At 46.9% G+C, this 26,599-nt stretch overlaps 1 protein-coding gene across 1 annotated transcript in view; it reads right to left on the minus strand.

Annotated features, from left to right (window-relative positions):
* LOC309549565 (uncharacterized protein) overlaps positions 1-26,599 on the minus strand; it is a 162,057-nt gene that overhangs the window by 110,182 nt on the left and 25,276 nt on the right. The window contains exons 2-5 of the mRNA XM_082249925.1: positions 25,591-25,645; positions 21,241-21,386; positions 17,894-18,047; positions 773-942 (exon numbers count right to left, since the gene is read on the minus strand). Of these exons, the coding sequence (XP_082106051.1) occupies positions 773-942; positions 17,894-18,047; positions 21,241-21,386; positions 25,591-25,606 (486 nt within the window). The 5' untranslated portion in view covers positions 25,607-25,645. The remainder of the gene's footprint in view (positions 1-772; positions 943-17,893; positions 18,048-21,240; positions 21,387-25,590; positions 25,646-26,599) is intronic.

A 26,599-nucleotide genomic window follows, 5' to 3' on the forward strand; every position in this document is an offset into this window, starting at 1 on the left:
GCAACACTCATTTCTGTCAATGTTTCATAGAAACTGACCCTCCACTCAGGAACACACTACCAGGGCACATGGGAAGTGCTAGCGTTTGCTTAGCCTTACCCTAGAAAATGTATTCTAGAAGATCCTGAATGCAGTATTAAACCCAAAAACAAAAACTTTAATATACTGCAACTTACCAATCCTTAACTGTGGTAGTTGCATTAGTTTTCTTTGCATTGGGCTGTTTGTTTTATTTTCACCTTGTGATTCTGCCAGTAATACACTTAGGGTGCCTCCACTCTGGATGGAGGAGCAACAGAGATATCTTTGGACAGGAGCATTGTTAATCTGTGGAGAAGGTAGTTTTAGATGCACCGGCAGATTTAGATGGACTTGACTAACAAATGAAAGCTGAACTGCACTTTAGCAGGTCAAACTTTAGAGCAATTAGGACAGTATCTTTTTTTATTTCCTTCTGGGATAAAGGTTTTACATAAATGAATAAGAGCTGACCATTGTAAGCAGCCCTGTCAGTAGTAAATGGTTTGTCTCAATCCTCTAAGTGCTACTGTGCCTGAACAGCTTGGTCTGTTAAAAAGAAGTTGAAAAATAACAGACTTACTAGCTGGATCACATGGTTAAAAATAAAAGGAAAAAAATAATAAAAAAAAAAAAAACAACTAATGCAGATATCACATTGAAGAATTGGTAAGTAATACTGCTTAAGGATTCTTCAGATAGTGTCAGTAAGCAAAACATTGCTTAGGAAGCGCACATAAGTATGAATACTTACCAGTGATTCTATTTCAGAGAGAATAGTCAGATCCTTCAATCCATGTACAAATGGGAAAAGATCCGTTACTGCCAAACAAATCTTGACTTTATCCTGAGTAAATATTATCCGGTCTTTATCTATGTCAGCAGAGACCTGGGTGCTTTTCCTGTATTTTCCTTCTTTGTATTCTGCAAGAATAACAGAAAACCATTAACAATGGTTAAAAAACAGAAACATTTACTGTACATACAAAGATACAGTGGGTACGGAAAGTATTCAGACCCCCTTAAATTTTTCACTCTTTGTTATATTGCAGCCATTTGCTAAAATCATTTAAGTTCATTCTTCTTCCTCATGAATGTACACACAGCTCCCCATATTGACGGAAAAACTTACCGTTAGTGTATCGGTAACGGCCTTTCTCTTCAATCCTTCCAGGACGGCCTACATTTGAGAGATTGTGGCTCCGCCTCACAGGAAACACAACTAATTTGCAGCTGTTTAAAAAGGTCCCACCCATCCTTAGCTTCAGTAATAGAAAAGTAGTTTCCAACCGAACCTTAAGGAATATAGTTATTCAAACAGCTACACAAATATACATATTCTTTAGACTCACCACCAGCTTGGGCGGGAAGTAGGCCGGCCGTCCTGGAAGGATTAAGAGAAAGGCCGTTACCGGTACACTAACGGTAAGTTTTCTCCTTTCATCCTTCCAGGACGGCCTACATTTGAGAGGATGATAAAGGAATCCATACTGGCCTACCTTAGGGCGGGACCACTGCCTGTAAAACCTTTCTGCCAAAGGCAAGGTCTTGTTGCGACAGTACTTCCACACGATAGTGCTTTAGGAAGGTATCTTGGCTGGACCAGGTGGCAGCATGGCGGATCTGTTCCCAGGATGCTCCGGCTTTTTCGGCCCAGGAAGTTGCCCTGCCCCTTGTGGAATGTGCCTTTAGACTTGTTGGTGTGGGGGTACCTGACACCTTATATGACAAACTAATGGCTTGTTTAATCCACCTAGAGATTGAGGGTTTTGATGCTTGTAAACCCTTCCTTGGTCCAGAATGAAGAACCAACAGGTGGCTAGATCTTCTAAAGCCCTTGGTTCTTTCTAGATATGTTAGAAGACATCTTCTTGCATCCAAGCAATGGAATTTTTGTTCTTTTGCACATTTAGGTTTCTCACAGAATGATGGGAGAACCATCTCTTGATTCCTATGAAAAGATGACACTACCTTGGGTAGGTATAGTGGATCTGGTTTAAGAATCACCCCGTCTTGGAGAATTCTCATAAAGGGTTCTTTTATGGATAAGCTTTGCAAATCTCCCACTCTCCTGGCTGTGGTGATTGCTAACAGAAAAGTTAACTTAATAGACAAAATGTTTAAACTAATTTTGTTTAAAGGTTCAAATGCTTCACTAGATAATGTCTCTAGTACTAGCGTTAAGTTCCAGGCTGGAACATTAGTTCTGTTAATTGGAGATACCCTTCTCCGGGCGAACAGAAATCTCTTAATTAAAAGGTTCTTGGGCCAACCTTTTGTCTAAAAAAACAGAAAGTGCCGCTATTTGTACTTTAAGGGTGTTCACCGCCACCCCCTTATCTACCCCATCCTGTAAAAAATCCAGGATCCTTGGGGTTGAGGCAGAGGAATCCTTCTTCTGACTCTGCCAAGTACAAAATGTCTTCCAGATTTTGGAATACATTTTTCTAGTCACTGGCTTTCTACTTGAAAGGAGGGTCTCAATGACTTTGTCTGAGCATCCTTTTTCTTTTAATATTTGGCGTTCACTACCCAGGCTGCTAATTGAAAAAACTGCGGTCTGGGGTGAATCAGAGGTCCTTGTAGTAACAGGTCTGGAATTTCTGGTAGTTTCCAAGGTGCTGTCACTGACAGGGACACCAGGGTTGCAAACCACGTACTTTTTGTCCACCCAGGTGTGACTAGGATGAGGCGTGGTTGCGGCCATCCGCTGAATTTCTGCAGAACTCTTGGTATTCGATTCCGTGGGGGAAAGGCATAGGCTAGCCTGAAGGGCCAAGGTTGTGCTAGGGCATCCAAGCCCAGCATATCCTTCTGTTTTGTCAGAGAAAAGAACTGTTCTATTTTTCGGTTCTGCTGAGTGGAAAACATGTCCACTTCCGGTTGACCAGATTTGTGGACCAGGCGTTGGAAAATTGTGGGGTTCAGTTCCCATTCTGCCTGTTTGATGTGATGGTGACTGATTACTTGTAGGGAAAAAGTAATTTTTTCGCCTATGGAGTCCAGTCTCTTGTTCCATGAGGCTAGGAGAAAGCATTGGAGGTCTCTTGAATGTAGTTGGGCCCAATCTACAGCTGGAATTAGCCCTAGAATCTGCATGATCTGTCTCCTGGAGCTGTAGGGATGCAATTTCCATAGCCATCCTACCTCTTGCAGAACTGACATCACCTTTTGGGTGTCTGTCACAACCTGTTTTACAGATTTTACACAGACCAACGTATCGCGCGGATGCGGGATCAGCTTTAGGCCTTGTAGGTGCAGGTGGCCTACTACCTTGGCCAAGATTTTTGTAAAGATTCCTGGACTTGCTGCCAAGCAAAAAGGGAAAGCTCTGAACTGCCAATGTGCAGTACCCTTTACTATGGTGAATCTGAGAAATGCTTGATGTTCTCAATAAATTGGAACGTGTAGGTAAGCATCTCTTAAATCCAACGTTACCATAAGGACAGTTCGGTACAGATTTAATCTGACCGTATAAATGTCCTCCCTGGAGAACTTTTGTTCTATTTTTGAGAGATAGGTCACTATTATATCCGGCACCGGCTGTGAGACAAGCTCCAATCGGTACCCTTCCCGATGAAGAATGTAGGGACTGGCAGAGATGTTTACCCATTGGGAAGCAAAATGGGTCAGTCTGCTCCCTACTCTGACGCTGGCGTCAGTTAGATTCTTTGGACTTAGGTCCCGGTTTAAGGAACAACAATTTGTCCCCTTGTTTTCCTTTTTCAGGACCACCTTTCCTGGCCTTAAATGGCCTCTTTTGATTCTTGCCTTGGAAGTTCCGAAAGGAGTATCTTCCTGATTTGTCCTTTTTCTTAGTGGGAAATTTTTTCCCTTTTTCTGCCGATCTGGACAAGGTATCATCTAGTACTGAACCGAACAGTAATGAACCTTCAAAGGGTAAGGCACAGAGTCTTACCTTGGAGGTTATATCACCTTCCCATGCTTTGACCCAAAGCGCCCTTCTAGCAGAATTAACTAATGCTGCTGTTTTAGCAGATGCTACTAATGACTCCACAGCTGCGTCTGCTAGGTAGGATGCTGCTTTACTAATCACGGCAAGGGAATCTATCAGGTCTTGCGATCCTGCCATAGTGCAGACATGTTTTGATAGTTCCTTGAGCCAAAAAGTCTGTATTCCTGGCCATACAGGTATCAGCTAGGGCTATAGTTGTATTATATGCATTAGAATCCCAGGCTTTACTCAATACGGATTCAATCCTGCGATCCATAGGATCTGTAATATGCCCGGTATTTTCAAAGGATAAGTCTGTTCCTTTTGATAGTTGTGCCAGGGGAGCATCAAGTTTAGGATTTTTTGTGAATACTTCCAATTCTTGAGGCTCAAAGGGAAACCTTCTTTTCCAGTTTTTTTGAATGGGAATGGTTCTGTACTGGGCTTTTACCAAGCCTTTGTACACCTTGTCTTTGCAGGAAGACTCCTTTGTTGGGGTAGGGATTCCTTCAGTGTCATGTACCACTTTAAGAAGACCCTGCATATATTCCAAGGAAAACGGAATTTTTGTAAAATCTTACCTGTAAAATTCCTTTCTCTGAGTCCTCCGACAGTCGCCGCCTCTTCATATTCGTCACATATGGGGTATTAGACTTTGCTCCGAAGGAGTAGCTAGGCAACAGAATATGTTAACAATAAAGCTTTAACATATCCCACCCTCAAGGGGTGGTCCCCTCAGTCAATACCCTCCTACTTCCTGCAACCATATCTCAGTTTTAGTGGAATAGCAGTAGAGTATACATTCAAACCCCAAAAGAGGGGCGGGGGCGGCGACTGTCGGAGGACTCAGAGAAAGGAATTTTACAGGTAAGATTTTACAAAAATTCCGTTTTCTCTTACGTCCTCCGACAGTCGCCGCCTCTTCATATTCGTCACATATGGGGACGTCCCAAAGCAGTGCAAACATGAGGGGTGGGAAACGCATCCGCGCCGAAAGGCAACGCAGTCTCCACATCAAAGAAAGGAACCTTACCAAAGGAAGGAAACTAGCTGGGCAACAGCAAAAATAAGTGCTCAACAGGAGCAACAACCCAGGAAAAGACAAAAAACCAGGGGATACAAAACTTATCCCAACAGCCAGGAGTCCCCAACAAGGGACCCTAGGGAACAGCCGCACTAAGAACCTTGCGGCCAAAGGAAGCATCCGCCGATGCCTGAACATCTACTTTGTAGAATTTTGTGAAAGTGTGCACGGTCGACCAAGTCGCCGCCTTACACACCTGGGCTACAGAAGCCCCATGACGACAGGCCCAAGACGTACTCAGAGATCTAGTAGAGTGCGCCTTCACAGGCACAGGGGGAACCTTCCCCTGCAAGGCATAAGCCTGTTCAATGGTCTGCCTGATCCATATGGCAATGGTAGAGGCGGAAGCCGCCATGCCCTTCCGAGGACCCTCTGGAAGAACAAACAAGGAGTCCGTCTTTCGAAAAGACTCAGTCGATTTAAGGTAAACCCTAATCGCTCGAACAACATCCAGAGAATGCAATCTCACCTCCTTAGGATGTTTAGGCTTCGTGCACAACGAAGGCAAAACAATATCCTCGTCAAGATGGAATTCCGAAACTCGTTTCGGCAGAAAAGAAGGATTAGGTCGCAAGACCACCTTATCCAAATGAACAACCAGGTACGGAGACTTGCAGGACAAAGCCGCCAGTTCCGACACTCTGCGAGCCGAAGTGATCGCCACCAAAAAGGCGACCTTTTTGGACAACATAGACAACGAGATCTCCCTGATCTGTTCAAAAGGAGCACGTTGTAACACAGACAGGACTAGATTCAAGTCCCAAGGGGGCAAGGGATCCCTCCTAGGAGGAACCAGATGCCGCACACCCTGAATAAAAGTGCCAACCAAGGAGTTGGAAGCTACGGGACGTTGAAACAGAACGGCCAGCGCAGACACCTGACCCTTTATCGTAGCCAGCGCCAAACGCTGATCGACACCCGTCTGAAGGAAAGACAGCACACGGGAAACCGAGTACGTGCGGGGTGAAAACCCCCTGGACTCACACCAGGCAAAATAGGCCTTCCAAGTACGGTAATAAACCTTTCCCGAGGAAGACTTCCTCGCGTTGATCAAGGTATGAACAACCTCTGGAGAGAGACCCTTCTCCTTCAGGACCTCGGTCTCAACAGCCAGGCCGTCAAAGCCAGCGACTGTAAAGCAGGATGGTAAATCGGTCCTTGAGACAGTAGATCGTCCCGAAGAGGCAGACGCCAGGGGGCGTCGACCGCCAGATTCACGAGGTCTGCGTACCAGGACCGGCGAGGCCAGTCCGGCGCCACAAGAACCACCGTGCTGCGTTCCGAGTGTAACCTGCGAAGGAACCGGGACAGCAACTGAATCGGTGGAAACGCGTACATCAGCCTGTACTGATGCCACGGGGCCACTAACGCGTCCGACGCGTCCGCCCGAGGGTCGCGCGTCCTTGCCACGAACCTCTTCACCTTGTAGTTGAGGCGAGACGCGAACAGGTCCACATCTGGAAGACCCCACTTCGCGCACAACATCTGGAAGACAGCCGGGTGGAGAGACCATTCCCCCTGATCCAGGGTCTGGCGACTCAGATAGTCCGCCTGCCAGTTCTCCACTCCCGGAATGTGAACCGCCGTTATCGCCGGGACATGAGTCTCGGCCCAAGACAGAATGTCGGCCACTTCTCGAGCCGCTCGGGCACTCCTGGTGCCCCCTTGGTGGTTGATGTAGGCCACCGCCGTGGCATTGTCCGTCTGCACCCGAACCGGGCAGCCCTGCAGCCGGTCCGTCCAGCGATGAAGACAGAGCCTTATCGCACGCAATTCCAGAATGTTGATCGGGAGGGCAGACTCCCCCTCCGACCAGGTCCCCTGGGCGGACAAAACGCCCAGAACACCACCCCAGCCCGACAGGCTGGCATCCGTGGTGATTATCGTCCACGAGATCGGACGAAACGACTTGCCCCCGGACACCAACGGGGACTGGAGCCACCACAGGAGGTTTTCCCTGGTGCGATGACTCAACGAGATCTGAAGATCCAGAGATTGAGGTCGCCCGTCCCACTCGGACAAGATCTCCGCTTGGAGACCCCGCGTGTGAAACTGCGCGAAAGGAATCGCCTCGAAAGCCGAGACCATCAATCCCAGACATCTCATACACGTCCGCAGAGACGAGTTCGGAACGTCCCTGAGGGACCTGACTTCCTCCTGAAGAGTCCTGAGTTTGTCTTCCGGCAGGAAGACCTTCGCCTGCACCGAGTCCAGTATCATTCCCAGATAGGGAAGACGAACCGACGGACTCAGAGTCGACTTTGGAACATTTATCGTCCAACCGAACTCCTGCAGAGTTTGCATCGTGACAGACAGGTCCTTCCCAGATACCCCAGGACAGAAATGCCCTGGGCTCTCAATAATGCCAGAACCGGTGCAAGCACCTTGGTGAAGACCCGCGGAGCCGAGGCGAGCCCAAAGGGCAACGCCACGAACTGGTAGTGATCCTCCGCAATGGCAAATCGAAGGTATCTCTGATGACCCTCGAATATGGGGATGTGAAGATACGCATCCTTCAAATCGATGGAGGCCATGAATTCCCCCGGAACCAGGGCAGCCACCACCGAGCGCAGGGATTCCATGCGGAACTTGCGAACCCGCACAGAGCGGTTCAGAGCTTTCAAGTCCAGAATTGGACGAACCTTGCCCTCCTTTCTGGGCACAGTGAACAGATTGGAATAAAACCCCCGAAACCTGTCCCGATGAGGCACCGGAACCACCACTCCCTGAGCCCTCAGGTCCCGCACCGCCAGGCGCAGATCCCGCAGGCGCTCTGGAGACAGTTGTAGATTTGAGGGAAAAAATCTGCTCTCTGGCCGAGAGAGAAACTCGATCTTGTAACCAGATCGAACGATTTCCAGAACCCATCTGTCCCGCACACGGGCCAACCAGGGCTGAAGAAAACCGAGCAAGCGTCCCCCCACCCCAAAACTGGGTGAGGGCGCCCCTTCAGGCCGAACTGTTATGGGCCGCAGGTCCGGATTGGCCGGACTTCTGTTTTCCAGACCAGGGCTTCTTCTGAGAGCCCTGGCCCTTGAACGGTTTGCCCTTGTAGTGCGGCCGAAAGGCACGAAAGGACCCCTGAGGGGCCGAAAATTAGCATGCTTCTTCCCAGAAGCCCCCTTAGCCTTGGGGAAATGGGGCAAGAGAGTGCTCTTACCCCCAGTAATCCCCTTAATCAACACATCCAGGGACTCCCCAAAAAGGCGAGACCCATCATAAGGCAGATTGGCTAAGGTTTTACGTGAAGATTGGTCCACCGACCAACATTTCAACCAAACCAGGCGGCGAGACAACACCGCCACGCTGTGCACACGCGCGGCCAACGGAATCAGGTCCAGGTCCGCATCACACAGATACATGACACCCTGGTGGATCTGATCCACCATATCCAGGGTCGCCGCTGAGGCCGAATCGGCCACTAGGACGCGCCTAAGCATCTGCGTCCAACTTGCGATCGCCTGGGCCGCCATGAGAGAAGCAAACAGAGCCTTAAGCATAGAACCCGTAACAGAATAAGTATGACGGGCAAGAGACTCCAGTCTCCTATCCGTGGCATCACGGAAAATAGGGGATCCCTCTGCCGGGATCGCAGTGGCTTTTTCAAAACCGCAATAGCATGATCTACCGGCGGAGGCACACACCACCGTTCATCAGTGGCAGGCGAGAAAGGATAACGCAGCTTAAATTTACTTGGTACCGCAAAAGGCTTGCGCAAATCGCGCCATTGGTCCTTAACAGCGCGCTGAAAATCAGCATTGCAGGGAAAGACCTGCGGCGTCCCGCGTTTTCTCTGCGTCCCATAAGCCGCCAAGGCAGCTGGGGGACACACCTCGTCCTGCAAACGTAGCGTCTGCTTAATGGAAGCAATCAACTCATCCATGATTGCAAGCTCTTCAGGCGAGCCAGGGGGAGAATTATCAACCCCCTCAACTTCAGCCTCTACCTCAGACCTCCAGAGAGGAGCGGGACCCCGATAGGGGGGTCCCCGCCAGAACAGCCCCATCACCTTCACCCTCAGAATCAGAGGACAGAGCAACTCTGGGCCGTTTAGTAGATTGAGCAGCCACCAGCATTTGCACCTGTGCAGCAAGGCCAGCCACAATAGTGGCCAAATCCCCCCCTGGGGGGGAAACAGCGGTCCCCTGGCTTTCCACCAAGACTGTGGGAAATTTGCCCTCCTGAGAATCCATTGCCCCTGTATGCCAGACAACCAAGGGTTAACTGCCCCCTTACAGCAAGCGCGGCAAGCGCAGCCCACCGCACCACACTCAGGCACAATGAGACCCCCACAGGGAATATACAGACTGAATACAGGCAATGGAACACAGGAATAGAAGGATAAAACCTGAGGAGACTCCGCTGCAGCTGCTGCCTCGATCGGTGCTTCCAGGAGAGAGGAAGTGATGCTGCCAGGGCGCTCTATGTAAGCCTATGGAGGCTACAAGAAAATGGCCGCCGTGCATGTAAACCATGCGGCCGGAGCGGGCGCCGGTAAAATGGCGCCGTTTGGCGCCGAAATCGCCGCTCCACAGTGCATAAAATCACACACAATATCATCCCATAATATGGATACATGTTAGATCGCCGCAGCGATCGCTGTATATGCCCCAACATGCCATTAAAAACATGCCCCACAGCACACAGCTCCTCACACTGCCCAGCCTGACATACTCAGTGTCATACAGCTCCCCCCCCCCCTTGCAGCCCACAGCATGCAGCCGAGAGATAGGGAGACAAGCAGTGTGATTAAAGGCAGGTTACACAGTCCCAGACTGAGACCCCCCCAGACAGACAGGTCCCCACATAGATACACTTACCTCACATGGCGTGGGGAACCCGCACAGGCGAACAAGCCGCTGCACATGAGGCAGGGAGAGTCGCTACTCAAGACGCACACAATGGCGGTTCAGAAACCGCACAGCGTCCGGTGAGGTAGCCACCTCACCAATCATCCCTGCACCGAACAGGGATGGGTCGTTCACCGTGCCAGGAGCGTTACCTGGCTGAACGCTCGATGGCAGACTGGGAAGCCACTGACCCACGACCTGCGACCAGGGGGATCAGCCCGAGACCCAGTCCGCATGATCCTCTTCGTCCGAAGAACTAACTAATGCTGACAAAAATAACAGCTAAGTAAAGGTAGAGAGAAAACTCAAACAAAATATCAAAAAGAAGAAAGAGTCTGGGACAAAAAGTCCCAGCACAGAGAGAGCCAGCCACTCCTGACAAGCTAGACATTAAAACTGAGATATGGTTGCAGGAAGTAGGAGGGTATTGACTGAGGGGACCACCCCTTGAGGGTGGGATATGTTAAAGCTTTATTGTTAACATATTCTGTTGCCTAGCTACTCCTTCGGAGCAAAGTCTAATACCCCATATGTGACGAATATGAAGAGGCGGCGACTGTCGGAGGACGTAAGAGAAAAAAGATTTTTGTCTTTTTTCCCTTTCACTGTTACTTTCTGAGTCCTTATCTGAGCTGGAAGGGTCTTTTATGTAACTACTGCCTTCCCCTGGATCCTCTTGTTCCCTAACTTGAGTTGAGGGAATGGATAGAGAATCTGCCCAGAGGGATGGGGGTCCTTTTGACCACCCACTGTCTTGGTACGAAACATTATCTTTTGATACTTCCTCTGCTGGGATATGAGGGACAGCTGCTGTAGCCTTGAATGACTGAATAGTAGCTGCCATTTCCTCTTGCATAGATTTAAAAAAATCTTTCATTAGATCCTGCCCTGCTAACGTATTAATACAAGTATGGCATAAGGGCTTTGGGTAAGATTTAGACAATTTAACCCCGCATTCCCCACATTTTTTAGCTGAGGATAGGGGCCTGGCAGGGGCTTCCTGTGCCGGTGGCGTACCTGTGTAAACACATGAAGACAAGAAAGAAAGGACACCATGAAGCGACTAATAGCCTTCTTGTCCACCACTACGGCTAACATGCAGGAAGAAAATGGCACGGCATACCTGTCACTCAATAGACAGCAGTCGGCCCGCCATCGGCCTCACTTACCCGTTCCTGTCACCACCTGTGTTGCCGCTTTCTCCTCTGTAAGGATTGCGGCCGCTCGTGTCTCTTTCTGGGGCTTCCGCCCTCTCGGAGTCGGAGAGTCAGCCATGGCTGTACTGAACTCACATGGACCCGGCGTCTCCTCCACGCTGGGTCTCTTCCGGGAATCAGCCGCTCCGCCCCTTCCGCCGGAACTTCCGGTCTCCATAGCGAGGCTCGGGGCTCACCGCTGGCGGGAAATTCGAAAATCCTTACCGCCCAACGAAGCGAATGGAGGAGACTTCCTGCAGAGACAAGCAGGACTTCAGGTATGAGGGACCTTCACCATAAGGCAAACCGCACTACCTGGTATGTTTGGCGACCTGAAAGCTCCTATTCCAAGGACACAGCTAGGGAGGAACCTGCTATTAGGCCGACCGAAGCTGCCTTCCAGGGGTACCATTTTGGCCAGCTATTTGCCTCAGGTTAGTAGAAAAACAAACGTTCCGATGTGAGGTTGGAAACACAACTGAACTGAAGCTAAGGATGGGTGGGACCCTTTTAAACAGCTGCAAATTAGTTGTGTTTCCTGTGAGGCGGAGCCACAATCTCTCAAATGTAGGCCGTCCTGGAAGGATGAAAGGAGAAAACACAGAATTGTTGACATTGTTGCAGATTTATTAAAAAAGAAAAACTGAAATATCACATGGTCCTAAGTATTCAGACCCTTTGCTGTGACACTCATATATTTAACTCAGGTGCTTTCCATTTCTTCTGATCATCCTTGAGATGGTTCTACACCTTCATTTGAGTCCAGCTGTGTTTGATTATACTGATTGGACTTGATTAGGAAAGCCACACACCTGTCTATATAAGACCTTCCAGATCACAATGCATGTCAGAGCAAATGAGAATCATGAGGTCAAAGGAACTGCCTGAAGAGCTCAGAGACAGAATTGTGGCAAGGCACAGATCTGGCCAAGGTTACAAAAAGATTTCTGCTCCACTTAAGGCTCCTAAGAGCACAGTGGCCTCCATAATCCTCAAATGGAAGACGTTTGGGACGACCAGAACCCTTCCTAGAGCTGGCCGTCCGGCCAAACTGAGCTATCGGGGGAGAAGAGCCTTGGTGAGAGAGGTAAAGAAGAACCCAAAGATCACTGTGGCTGAGCTCCAGAGATGCAGTCAGGAGATGGGAGAAAGTTGTAGAAAGTCAACCATCACTGCAGCCCTCCACCAGTCGGGGCTTTATGGCAGAGTGGCCCGACGGAAGCCTCTCCTCAATGTAAGACACATGAAAGCCTGCATGGAGTTTGCTAAAAAACACCTGAAGGACTCCAAGATGGTGAGAAATAAGCTTCTCTTGTCTGATGAGACCAAAATAGAACTTTTTGGCCTTAATTCTAAGTGGTATGTGTGGAGAAAACCAGGCACTGCTCATCACCTGTCCAATACAGTCCCAACAGTGAAGCATGGTGGTGGCAGCATCATGCTGTGGGGGTGTTTTTCAGCTGCAGGGACAGGACGACTGGTTGCAATCGAGGGAAAGATGAATGCGGCCAAGTACAGGGATATCCTGGACAAAAACCTTCTCCAGAGTGCTCTGGACCTCAGACTGGGCCGAAGGTTTACCTTCCAACAAGACAATGACCCTAAGCACACAGCTAAAATAACGAAGGAGTGGCTTCACAACTCCATGACTGTTCTTGAATGGCCCAGCCAGAGCCCTGACTTAAACCCAATTGAGCATCTCTGGAGAGACCTAAAAATGGCTGTCCACCAACGTTTACCATCCAACCTGACAGAACTGGAGAGGATCTGCAAGGAGGAATGGCAGAGGATCCCCAAATCCAGGTGTGAAAGACTTGTTGCATATGTGCAACATACAAAATGATGCAAACAAATAAACCAAAAATGCAATAGTAATGCAAAAAAATGAAAACGTATGCAATTCGTGTAAAACAAAAAATGTCCAGAAGGTGACTAGTGATACACCAATGTGCAATAAACGTCCATGTTATAAGTCCATAAATAAAGTGCAAAAAATGGTGACAAACTTCCAGCTTGGGGAAAGGTGAACTGTGATTGGAAGGTGCAAAGTCCCACCACCAGCTTGGCCTCTTACCAGAAGTTAAACGTTAAGGGCATATATGAATATGACCGCTCCAAAGGTCATGCAGCCAGGTAGAAAAGTTCCCAGAAATACAGAAGGCACTCGGACACACTCGTGCTCCCTAGACTCTTACCGGACAAAAGCCAAACAAGAAGCCTGGTTCTATGGTGATGAGTGGTCCTGCCGGGGGTTACTGGACTCTAGGATGGCTGATGTAGTTGCTTGTGTCCAAGAGGAATAGACCCAGTCAGAAAGCCTGACGAAAGAAGATCCTGCCAAAGGTGACTAGACTCTGATTGGCTGCTGTAACTCCTTAGTCTGGTTGACCTCAATAATAGGGGACACAACAGAGGGGACCGCAATAGTGCATTACCAACAGTAGATTTTTATTAAAAACAAATGGTTGCACTTACAGTTGTGAAGACAATAATAGCGAGTTCCCTCACGGAGGAGCTGTATGGCGGGGTCCGCCTGCAGTGCGGATCGCTGCCTGGTCTAGATGTGATGACGCGGCGCCTCCTCCTGACGCGTTTCTCCCGATAGGGCATCCACTTAGATAGGAGTGGATCTAAGTGGATGCCCTATCGGGAGAAACGCGTCAGAGAGGAGGCACCGCGTCATCACATCTAGACCAGGCAGCGGTCCGCACTGCAGGCGGACCCCGCCATACAGCTACTCCGTGAGGGAACTCGCTATTATTGTCTTCACAACTGTAAGTGCAACCATTTGTTTTTAATAAAAATCTACTGTTGGTAATGCACTATTGCGGTCCCCTCTGTTGTGTCCCCTATTATTGAGGTCAACCAGACTAAGGAGTTACAGCAGCCAATCAGAGTCTAGTCACCTTTGGCAGGATCTTCTTTTGTCAGGCTTTCTGACTGGGTCTGTTCCTCTTGGACACAAGCAACTACATCAGCCATCCTAGAGTCCAGTAACCCCCGGCAGGACCACTCATCACCATAGAACCAGGCTTCTTGTTTGGCTTTTGTCCGGTAAGAGTCTAGGGAGCACGAGTGTGTCAGAGTGCCTTCTGTATTTCTGGGAACTTTTCTACCTGGCTGCATGACCTTTGGAGCGGTCATATTCATATATGCCCTTAACGTTTAACTTCTGGTAAGAGGCCAAGCTGGTGGTGGGACTTTGCACCTTCCAATCACAGTTCACCTTTCCCCAAGCTGGAAGTTTATGTCACCATTTTTTGCACTTTATTTATGGACTTATAACATGGACGTTTATTGCACATTGGTGTATCACTAGTCACCTTCTGGACATTTTTTGTTTTACACGAATTGCATACGTTTTCATTTTTTTGCATTATTATTGCATTTTTGGTTTATTTGTTTGCATCATTTTGTATGTTGCACATATGCACTAGGGCAGCGCACCTGATTTCTTTACATATTCTACAACATACACTCTAAGGTAGCAGCACACCCTATATTGAATCAGCGCACTTTCCTACCCACCACGTGAAAGACTTGTTGCATCTTTCCCAAAAAGACTCCTGGCTGTATTAGATCAAAGGGGGGCTTCTACTAAATACTGAGCAAAGGGTCTGAATACTTAGGACCATGTGATATTTCAGTTTTTCTTTTTTAATAAATCTGCAACAATGTCAACAATTCTGTGTTTTTCTGTCAGTATGGGGTGCTATGCGTACATTCATGAGGAAGAAGAATGAACTTAAATGATTTTAGCAAATGGCTGCAATATAACAAAGAGTGAAAAATTTAAGGGGGTCTGAATACTTTCCGTACCCACTGTATGTATGTATTGTATTGAGGCCGTGCTCCGCCCCGCCTCCTCTCAGTGAGCGAGGACTGAAAGCATTATATCCTCACTGAGCTCACTGAGAGGAGGCGGGGCGGAGCACAGCCTCAATACAATACATACTTACAGCTCACTGACAGGAGGCGGGGCGGAGGCAGGGCAGAGCACGCAGTGCAGCTCATCTGTAGGTAAAACAGGTACTACAGTAAATAAATATTACAAACGTATATGTAAAAGGTTCACATATCAATTCAAAAGATAGGATTACATTCATGTTATCTTTTCTGTCAGGCCTCTTCTTTAATGTTAACTTCCATTAACCACTTTACCACCGGAGGATTTTGCGGTCTTACGTCCAGGCCACTTTTTGCGATTCGGCACTGTGCGAATTTAACTGACAATTGCGCGGTTATGCAACGCCGTACCCAAACGAAATTTACGTCCTTTTTTTCCCACAAACAGAGCTTTCTTTTGGTGGTATTTGATCACCTCTGCGCTTTTAATTTTTTGCGATAATAAAAAAAATGCGAGAATTTGGAAAAAATAACAATATTTTTCTACTTTGACAGTTAAAAAATATCCAATATATTAAATTTTTGTCATATATTTAGGCCAAAATGTATTTAGCTACATGTCTTTGACAAAAAAATTCTCAATGAGCGTATTTTTAACCGCTTTAAGACCGGAAGATTTTACCCCCTTCCTGACCAGGCCATATTTTGCGATTCGGCACTGCGTTACTTTAACGGACAATTGTGCGGTCGTGCAATGCTCTACCCAAATTAAACGCAAGTCCTTTTTTTCCCCACAAATAGAGCTTTCTTTTGGTGGTATTTGATCACCTGTGCAATTTTTACTTTTTGCGCTATATACAAAAAAGAGCGACAATTTTGAAAAAATAACATTTTCACATTTTTTTATATGAAATTCCCAAAAAAAAAAAAAATGTAGAAATCAAAATGTTTTAACTTTTTTTTGCCAATTTGTTTTCTGCTACATATTTTTGGAAAAAAAAAATTGCAATAAGCGTATTTTGATTGGTTTGCGCAAAAGTTATCGCAGCTACTAACTACGGGAAATTTATGTCATTTTTATTGTTTTTTTTTAACTAGTAATGGCGGCGATCTGCGATTTTTTTGCGGTACTGCGACATTGCGGCGGACAGATCGGACCCTTGACTGACATTTTTGATACTTTTGGGGGGACCAGTGACATTACTGCAGTAATCAGTGCTATACATATGCACTGTTACTGCAAAATGACACTGGTAGTGAAGGGGTTAACTTTATTTGAGAGGGAGGGGCTGTGTGTGTCCCTAGGGGCATGATTCTAACTGTGATTGGCTGTGGCTTGAGCTGTAGAAACCAGAGGTGGGGGACTCGAGTCACATGACTTGACTTAAGTCACCAGTTTGAGGACTTGAGACTTGCTTGACTAAAATTAATAAAAGACTCGACTTGACTTTGACTTGGTATTCATGACTTGAGACTTGACTTTGACTTGAGACATATGACTCGAAATGACTTTACTTTTTGAAGTTATTAAATATTTGCATTTTCTCAAGAGGTGTTAAAGAAATATTTTGACTTGATTTGTGACTTGACCAAATAAATGACTTGACTTGCTTGACTTCTAGCAGGGACTCGACTTGACTTTCTTGCTTTTCGTCACAGTAACTTGGGACTTGCTTGAGACTTGAAGCTTAAGACTTGCTTGTGACTTGCACATGTGTGACTTACTCCCATGTCTGGTAGAAACAGTGATCAACGGTCCTACATAGTAGAACCATGTGATCACAGTTTCTACACAGGGGAGAATGACAGGCGGCTTGTTTACACTAGCCGTCTGACTTTCTCCCTCTGCAGCGATGATCGCCGAGTGACCGGCGGACATCGGGTCCCTTGATCACACGGGGGGGGGTCCGTGACCACGCGGGGGCGTGCGCTCGCTCCCTAGACCCTCACAGGCTAGCGACGTAGATCTACGTCACTCTGCCTGTGAGGGGCTGACCGCCGCAGTAAATATACTGTGAGCAGTAGGCAAGTGGTTAAAGTGGCTGTAAACCTAAGACAAGAAATATGAACAAACCATATCTCTCTATAGTATGTAATTGTCTCAGTCCAGAGCAGCAAGTGTCATTTCTGTCTGCTACTTCATTCCTCTGCTATCAGCATGAATCATTTCTGACAAGTTTTTCTGACACCAAGAGAAAAACAGTGACAGGGGACGGAGCTCCAGCACACAGCCTGTAACTGACAGCCTCAACTCTGTTTCTGTGTGAAGTGGGCGTGTCCATTCCTTCCAATCAGCTCTCAGAGCTCTCCTAGCTGAGATCTGCAGTGTGTAATGCCTCATACACACGCCTTCGATTGTTGGCCGTGAATTTTTGGCCAATGTCCGATCGGCCGATTGTCGGCTTGTTAGTATGATGCTTTCGACAAGCGACTGCGACTTTTCGGCCGAACAAAATCTGGTGTGCATGCTATAAAATTTTTGTTGGCCGTCAACAGAATGGCCGATTTTCCGTCAGTCAGTACAGATTTCGGCAGACAAAAATCTGATGAGCAAGACTGGGCATGCTCAGAGAAGAAAAAACACACGGAAAGTAAACCAGCACATGACATCACTTCTGAAGTTGGTTTTTGTTGGCCGAGAAAATTCGTGTGCAGTCTAGAGCACATTTCAACCAACACAACAACACTGGACAAAAGACGGCCGATCGGTTGGCCGATAATCGTTGCGTGTGTACGAGGCATAACTTCAGCTCTCTGCCCCGTTTACTGAAAGCTCAGCATTTTGAATAGCTGGAGAGAAGAGAAGACTGCAGATAAACAGGTACAACATATGTAGGAGAATTTGTTTCATCTGTATCACCTGAGGCCAGTCACTTCATTGGGTATATGGAAGGGTTTACAACCACTTTGATGGTGAAGCAGTGGAGTTTTTTTTCTAACCTACCTTTATAAATGGGTTTTAGATCAGGATATTTCTTCCGCAGAGGTTTTTGCAATAAGTGCCAAAAGAAATGTTGCAACAGGAAGTGTTTTTCTTCTATGCAGCATAGACAGTCATATACAATTCGATGGACAGACTTGGTGTCGGCCTGCAGCTCCTAGATGAGAGATCACTTTGTAAAATCCATCAGCTTGACATATCTAACCAGATCAATATGTGTTAATGTATTAAACCCAAAACAAAAATGTAATTTATTGCAGCTTACCAATCATTAGATGTGGTGGCTGCATCCGTTTTCTTTTTTAGGCTTTTTTCCTCCTCTGTTTTCACCTAGTGATCTGGCCAGTGGCACACCCCCTGCATTACAGTGCCCCCACTCTGGATGAAAGAGCACAGGGCTTTGGACAGCAGCATTGTAAGTCTGGGGGGGGGGGGGGGGGGGGGAGGGGAGTGCTAAATATACTAGCAGATTTAAATACACTAACAAATTGAAGCCAAACTCCAGTTTACACTTTATAAGCAGTTACAGCAAACAGTTTTTTTTTTCCTTTTGGGATAAAGATTTTACATGACTAAATAAAAGCTGATCATTGTAAGCACCCTTGTCCATGGTAAATGGTTTGTCTCATCTCTATAAAAGGATACGTTAGCAGGAGAGCTTGTTCTTTTGAAAAGCAACAGATTTACTAGCCAAATCACCAGGTGAAAATAAAGGAAAGAAAGCCTTAAAACGAATGCAGCCATCACATCTAATAATTGGTAAGCTGCAATATAGTAACGGTTTAACTTTTTACTGATTTAAATTGCAAGTCAATGAGTTAAAGTGGTTGTAAAGGCAGAAGGTTTTCTATCTTAATGAGCCCCATCTCGATCCAGCGATGTTGCACGGGAGACTCAGCTGCCTGGGACTCTCCCTCCTGATTGGCTGAGACACTGCAGTGGGCGCCATTGGCTGTCAAAATCAGTGAGCCAATGAGGAGAGAGAGGCGGGACAAGGCTGAACCACAGCTCCATGTCTGAAGCGATACACAGAGGTTTGGCTCGGGTGCCCCCATAGCAAGCTGCTTACTGTGGGGGCACGCGACAGGTGGGAGGGGCCAGGGGCACCGAATAGGGACCCCAGAAAAGGAGGATCCGGGTTGCTCTGTGCAAAACCAACTTCAGAGGAGGGAAGTATAACATGTTTGTTTTTTGTATGCAAAAAAAACTTGAGACTTTAGTATCACTGTAACCTAGGGCCTGTGTGTGGGGGATTTTGTTTGGGCCCAAGCTGCTCTTCTTGCCAGTACAAGTCAATGTGAAGGCAAAAGCAGCTTCAAAGAAACTCATTATCCAAAGAAAGGCAAAATCAAAGCACAGCATTGACTCACTTTTAAAGCATATCTAAACAAAAAAAGTTCTTAGATATGGTGGCTGCATTAGTTTTCAGACTAAGAACATTTTCAGCAAGAACAGAAATGAGCTGTCCTTGTCTTCTGCTGTGGGCTAAAAAGAAAGCATAACAAACCTAATCTTTAGGTCTCTTTCAGATGGGTGGTAAAAATGGTCAGTTCAGCAGCACTTTTACTGTCCCCTGGCTGCCAACATGAGTTGGAAAAGTACATCCGGATAGGGCTGTACACATGCAACTGCCAAAATGATGGGATTTGCGGCCGCAGCATTTTTACCATGGGGTAACTGTTATACTCAGCCACCAGTGGCGGCTGGTCTATAGGGGGTGCAGGGGCGCCTCCCCCAATCAGCATCTTAAAAGAAAAAAAAAAAAAAAATTACCTTTTAAAGCCCGATAGTGGCGCCGGACCATTTGCAGTCTATGGGGGGGGGGGGGTTTGGCGTCCTACGTGCTGCCAGGCAGAGGCGCCGATTGGCGGCCGTCCTGGGTATCATCGGGGTGCAGAGCAATGTGCCCCGACACTCCCCACTTCTACACTTCTAGTCCTGTGATTGGTCCAGACTCCAGCCTGGAAAAATTATTCAGGACTCCTGTCTGACGTCGTCTTGGGGGCGGTGCGTGAGTCAGTCAATCTGACTCACTCACCTTCCCTGTTCCCGCCTGCCGTCAGAGCAAGGAGGAGCAGTGTGGTCGGCGGTCACAAGACGTCTCCCAGGAGCAGGTAAGTGAAGCCGCTGCCTCGTGTCTGTGTGTCTCCTCTGCCATGTATGTCACGACTTGAGCTGAGAAGTCATGGATGGAGGAGCTGTGTCCCCCCACCGTCCCTGGAGTCCTGAGCCAGCAGAGGTGTCAGCCAGACGCGATCCAGACTTGTAGAGGAAAGTTCCTTCTCTTCCTGCAGGTGCTGCTGATCAGATGTGTGCGCAAGAAGAAATCAGGCTGCAAAGGGATCTGGAAGGAGAAGAGCACACAAGCTGCAGCCTGATTTCTTCTTGCGCACACATCTGATCAGCGGCACCTGCAGGAAGAGAAGAAACTTTCCTCTACAAGTCTGGATCGCGTCTGGCTAACGCCTCTGCTGGCTCAGGACTCCAGGGACAGGGGGGGGGGGGGGGGACACAGCTCCTCCATCCATGACTTCTCAGCTCAAGTCGTGACATACATGGACTGTCCCATACCTGCTCATCACTTTCATTAACCCTCCCACTGCCTGCCACCATGGGGATCAAGCACTTTATCACTTTGGCACGGACTCTCCTCCAAGGACTGCAGGGCAGCTCAGGTGAGCAGCAGTTCATGTCGGGGATTGGCTGGCTGGGTTATGCTGACTTTTCCCATGACAGGTGGAATGATTCCTTGTTGTGCGATTGGCTAACTGACTAAGCTGGAAGTGCAGCTTTGCTATCTGATCAGCTAAGGATAACCCTGTCTGGGGAGCCATAAAAAGGGTTTTATTATAGGGACTTGTATTTAATTTTATTATAGGGACTTGTGGTAGGGGCTCTGTGCTGCGGTAGGGGCTCTGTGTTGTGTAAAGAGGGACTGCAATGTAAAGGGGAACTGAGCACACTGTGGGACTGTGATGTTAAGGTGTACTGTAAAAGAGCACTGCAATGTAAAGAGGGGGCAGTGATGTGAAGGGCAATTAAGGACAATGTGGGACTGCTTTAAAGAGGAGAGTGTGATGTAAAGGGGACTAGGATATAAAAAGTACACTGAGAACGATGATGTATAGGGGAGGGGGGGGGGGGGCTCATGATGTGTTATAGTGCTAATGAGATTTAGGCCTCTGCCAGAAGGAAATTCTGCTGACCGGACCTCTGCAAATTTCAAATTAAGACCCCTGCTATAGGTATTATTTTATCTGTACTAGAGGGCCCTCTTGTGGGCATATTAGGTATTTCTTGTAGCTGACATTTCTTCCAGCTGTAAAGTATAATGTATAAAAGAACCTTACCAGTGACTCCTCTTCAGACAGAAAATTTGCCTCCTTTAAACTATCCAAAAAAGAAGAGTATTCGGTAACCGCCAGACTGATAGAGACCTTTGACTTGGCAAAAAACCACTGCAGATCTGCCAGGGATACCTTCTGGCCATTGTACCCTGTGTAGAAAGCAATGTTTAATGGTTAGCAGGATTGCCTGCGCTCTGGTTCTGTTTTTTTTTTTTTTTTTTTTTTATATACATCCGTTCATAGATATTTAAAAGGAACTAAATGTATGTTGTGTTGTGTATTTTGTTCTATAGAAAGTGATGAGAGCAATTAACTGTCGCAAACATCTGGAACTCATTAACACAGTTGCATTTTAACACACATGCTCCAATGAGCTAAAATGTATGTGTCACAACCACGGTCCCTAGAATAAAGATAGTGTCTGTTCTTGCGTTGCCCCCTCATCCTTTTAAACCCAAACTCACTTAGTGCCTTATGTGCATTATATTAGCCTCAGAACCTGTGTAATCAATATGTGTTTGGGTTTAAAGGGATGAGCTGGCAACCCTAGTCTGTTCCCATCTCAGCACTGCAGAAAAATATGACATTTCAGGTTTTTTTTTTGTGTTTCAGTGCGTTGGGAAACCCAATGGACTAAACTGCAATGTCAGCACATTACAACACATATAATATTTGCTTTGATACACTGAAAACAAACTATTAGCAAGCCTTTGTTAATGGCAGCTAACCCTATCCACTGCAAATTCCAAATTGAAAAACACATTAAAAACGCATGTGAAAAGGTATGTCAATGAAAGAAGGAAATGCTCATTGATGCATGGCAACACACCTGCCTAACGCTACAAAAAAAAAAAAATAATTCTTAGAGAGCGCGCACACGCACACACACAGTATCTCACAAAAGTGAGTACATCCCTAAGTGAAAATGTCCAAATTGGGCCCAAAGTGTCAATATTTTGCGTGGCCACCATTATTTTCCAGCACTGCCTAAACCCTCTTGGGAATTGAGTTCACCAGGGCTTCACAGGTTGCCACTGGAGTCCTCTTCCACTCCTCCATGATGACATCACAGAGCTGGTGGATGTTAGAGACCTTGCGCTCCTCCATCATCCATTTGAGGATGCCCCACAGATGCTCAATACAGTGTAGCTCTGGAGACATGCTTGGTCAGTCCATCACCTTTACCCTCAGCTTCTTTAGCAAGGCAGTGGTCGTCTTGGAGGTGTGTTTGGGGTCGTTATCATATTGGAATACTGCCTTGCGACCCACTCTCCGAAGGAGGGGATCATGCTCTGCTTCAGTATGTCACAGTACATGTTGGCATTCATGGTTCCCTCAATGAACTGTAGCTCCCCAGTGCCAGCAGCACTTATGCAGCCCCAGACCATGACACTCCCACCACCATGCATGACTGTAGGCAAGACACACTTGTCTTTGTACTCCTCACCTGGTTGCTGCCACACACGCTTGACACCATGTGAACCAAATTAGTTTATCTTGGTCTCATCAGACCACAGGCCATGGTTCCAGATGTTCATGTCCTTAGTCTGCTTGTCTTCAGTAAACTGTTTGCAGGCTTTCTTGTGCATCATCTTTAGAAGAGGGGATGACAGTCATGCAGACCAATTTGATGCAGTGGCTGGCGTATGGTCTGAGCACTTACAGGCTGACCCCCCCCCACCCCTTCAACCTCTGCAGCAATGCTGGCAGCACATATACGTCTATTTCCCAAGGACAACCTCTGGATTGGACGCTGAGCTTGTGCACTTCTTTGGTCGACCATGGGGAGGCCTGTTCTGAGTGGAACCTGTCCTGTTAAGCCGCTGCCTGGTCTTGGTCACCATGCTGCAGCTCAGTTTCAGGGTCTTGGCAATCTTCTTATAGCCTAGGCCATCTTTATGTAGAGCAACAACACTTTTTTTCAGATCCTCAGAGAGTTCTTTGCCATGAGGTGCCATGTTGAACTTCCAGTGACCAGTATGACCTGCTCCCCATTCACAGCTGAGACCTTGTAAACACTAGCGAGTCACATAACACCAGGGAGGGAAAATGGCTTATTGGGCCCAATTCGGACATGTTGTCTTAGGGGTGTACTCACTTTTGTTGCCAGCAGTTTAGACATTAACCGGCTAACGACCGCCGCACGACTATATACTGCGGCGGTCAGCCCCGGCCAGGCAGAGTGACGTATCGATACGTCACTCGCCTGTCACTGACTTGCGAGCCTATTGCGGGCGGGCCCGGGCGCGCGCCGCCGCGCGCCCGCCGCGGCTCGTTCACAGACAAGTCAGTGCGTGTGTCCGGCGGACTCGATGTCCGCCGGTCACACTACGATCGCTCCCGTGAAGGGAGAAAGGCGGAGCGGCTTATGTAAACAAGCCGCCCATCATTCTCCCTGGTGTAAAAATGAAGATCTGACAGTTCTACTATGTAGAACCATTGATCTTTGCTTTTACACCAATAGCCATGTCCCTGCACAGTTAGAAACACGCTCCTAGGACACACTTAACCCCTCCCTGTCCAATAAAGTAAACCCCTTCCCTGCCAGTGTCATTTTTGCAGTAACAGTGCATATATATAGCACTGATTACTGCAGTAATGTCACTGGTACCCCCAAAAGTGTCAAAAATGTCAGTCAAGGGTCCGATCTGTCCGCCGCAATGTCGCAGTACCGCAAAAAAAAAAAAAAAAAAATCGCAGATCGCCGCCATTACTCGTTAAAAAAAAAAAAAAACACCAAAAATCTTTCCCTTTGTTAGTAAACGCGATAACTTTTGCGCAAGCCAATCAAAATACGCTTTTTGCGATTTTTTTTTACCAAACATATGTAGCGTAAAACAATTTGGCCGAAAATGTTAAAAAATTTTGATTTTTACATTTTTTTTGGGGGGAATTTCATATAAAAAAAAGTGAAAATATTGTTATTTTTGCAAAAATTACGCTCTTTTTTTGTTTATAGCGCATGATCAAAAAATCGCACAGGTGATCAAATACCACCAAAAGAAAGCTCTGTTTGTGGGAAAAAAAGGACGTGAAATTCGTTTAGGTACAGCATCGCACAACCGCGCAATTGTCCGTCAAAGTCACGCAGTAAAAAAAAAAAAAAAAAAAAAAATCGCAAAAAACCCCCTGGTCTTTTAGCAGCCAAATCCTCCGGGGCTTAAGTGGTTAATGGCTGTGTGTTGAGTTATTTTGAGGGAACAGCAAATTTACACTGTTATACAAGCTGTACACTCACTACTTTACATTGTAGCAAAGTTTCATTTCTTCTGTGTTGTTACATGAAAAGATATAATAAAATATTTACAAAAATGTGAGGGGTGTACTCACTTTTGTGAGATACTGTAGATCAGGCAGGAGGAACGTCCAACCAACAACTTCTGATCTGCAAGTGAATCTCCACCACTCCTTCCCACCAACTATCCTCCCATGCTCCTCCCAACCCCCTCGTCAGTTCGACCAATCAGGTAAGCATCATGACCATCTACACAACGTTAACCGCTTCAGGACTGCCTACTGCACTTAAACTGCGGCAGGACGGCCCTGTTGTACCGAATCACATACATGTATGTGATTTAGTATCTACTGGTCGGCTGAGCAAATAACAGAAGAGAGTTGTGTAAGTAAACAACACAGGGCCCTCTACTGACAGCAGTGATGTGACTTTTCTTCTCTCTTCGAAGTAGGGAGTAAAAACTGTCACATTGTTAGGCACACCTTTAACTCTTTGATTGCCCTAGATGTTAACCCCTCAGCCAGTGTCAATAGACCAGTGACAGTGTATATTATTAGCATTGATAACTGTATTAGTGTCACTGGAGATGTCAGTTACAGCTAATTAGACCCCCCCCCTCCCCCCAGTGTCCCTGATTTTTTATTTTTTATTGGGGAATGTTATTTAGCAGAATGTGAAAAATCTTGTTTTTTTTTTTTCAAAATTGTTGCTCTTTTTTTGTTTATAGCGCAAAAATTAAAAATCACACAGGTGATCAAATACCACCAAAAGAAAGCTCTATTTGTGGGGAAAAAAGGACGTAAATTTTCTTTGGATACAGCGTTGCATGACTGCGCAATTGTCCGTTAAAGTAACGCAGTGCCGGATCGCAAAATAGGGCCTGGTCAGGAAGGGGGTAAAATCTTCCAGTCTTAAAGTGGTTACATTTACAAAAACACCCCTTATCTGCATAGACAGGTCCCTTTAATTCTCTTCCTTCATAGCTCTTGGCATACCCATCAACTGTTTGTGTATTTGAAGTGAAATATCCAGAGATAACATATACAGTACAAATGGTATTTTTAAAACCGACTTGGGAGTAATGAACTAAAAAATGAAATCACGTATTAAAAACATACCATATACTATTTCCATTGTCAAGGCCAGGTCACAATTCTTGTTGCAATTTCATGCCTGAAAAACAGAGACAGCTTGGTAAGCAAGTTTAATATGTAGTTCACAGATCTTTGATAAAATACAAATAAAAACAATGCAGAAGATCTTTTTCATACATTTACAGGATTGCCCTCTGACCATCCCCTTAGCTGCAAAAATGGCCAGACAGGGTTGTACACATGCCAGTGCAAAAATGATACCCCATGTCGCGTTTGAATGGGGCTGTGCTGCATCCATCCTAAAATTATGTGATGCGATGGTGCAGACCTTTCAGAGATAAAACAGAAGGTGAGAAGAAGGCGACATATCACCTGCCAGCCGCCTGTCAAACACCTGGGTGGCAGGGTATGCCACAAGTGTGGAACGTCATGACTAATGTGTAATATTGTCAATAATCACAGAGGTAAATAATGCTTTACTGAAGGCACAATAATCTATGGCCACTCAAGTAATGCAAATACACTATATTACCAAAAGTATTGGGACGCCTGCCTTTACACGCACATGAACTTTAACCACTTGCCGACCGCTCACTCGAGCTCTACTGCGGCAAAGTGGCTCGTTATCGTCCAGCGACGTAGACCTACGTCGCTGGACTCCTCCCCTTGAAGCTCCTCCCCTCACGCGCCGCCGGAGGCTCGCTCCCGCTATATTCATTTACAGCGGGAGTCGGGCCAGGGGTGGCGCAGCGGCGATCGCTGCTGCTCTTCCCCGATCGTCGGGGAATCGAGTTTGGAGATCCGCCTGCTTGTGTAAACAGAGCGGGCAGATCTCCTAAGTGACAGACAGTGACAGATTGCAGGGTTCAGCATAGCTGAACATGCGATCTGTCCCTGGGTCACTCAGTCACCTCCCCCCACACACGTTAGTAAGCACCAGGCATACATTAACCCCTCCCTCTCCAATAAAATTAACCCCTTCCCTGCCAGTGTCATTTTTACAGTAACAGTGCATATTTATAGCACTGATTAC

This window comes from Pelophylax lessonae, assembly GCF_965119305.1.
Source record: "Pelophylax lessonae genome assembly, chromosome: 1".
Lineage (NCBI taxonomy): Eukaryota > Metazoa > Chordata > Amphibia > Anura > Ranidae > Pelophylax > Pelophylax lessonae.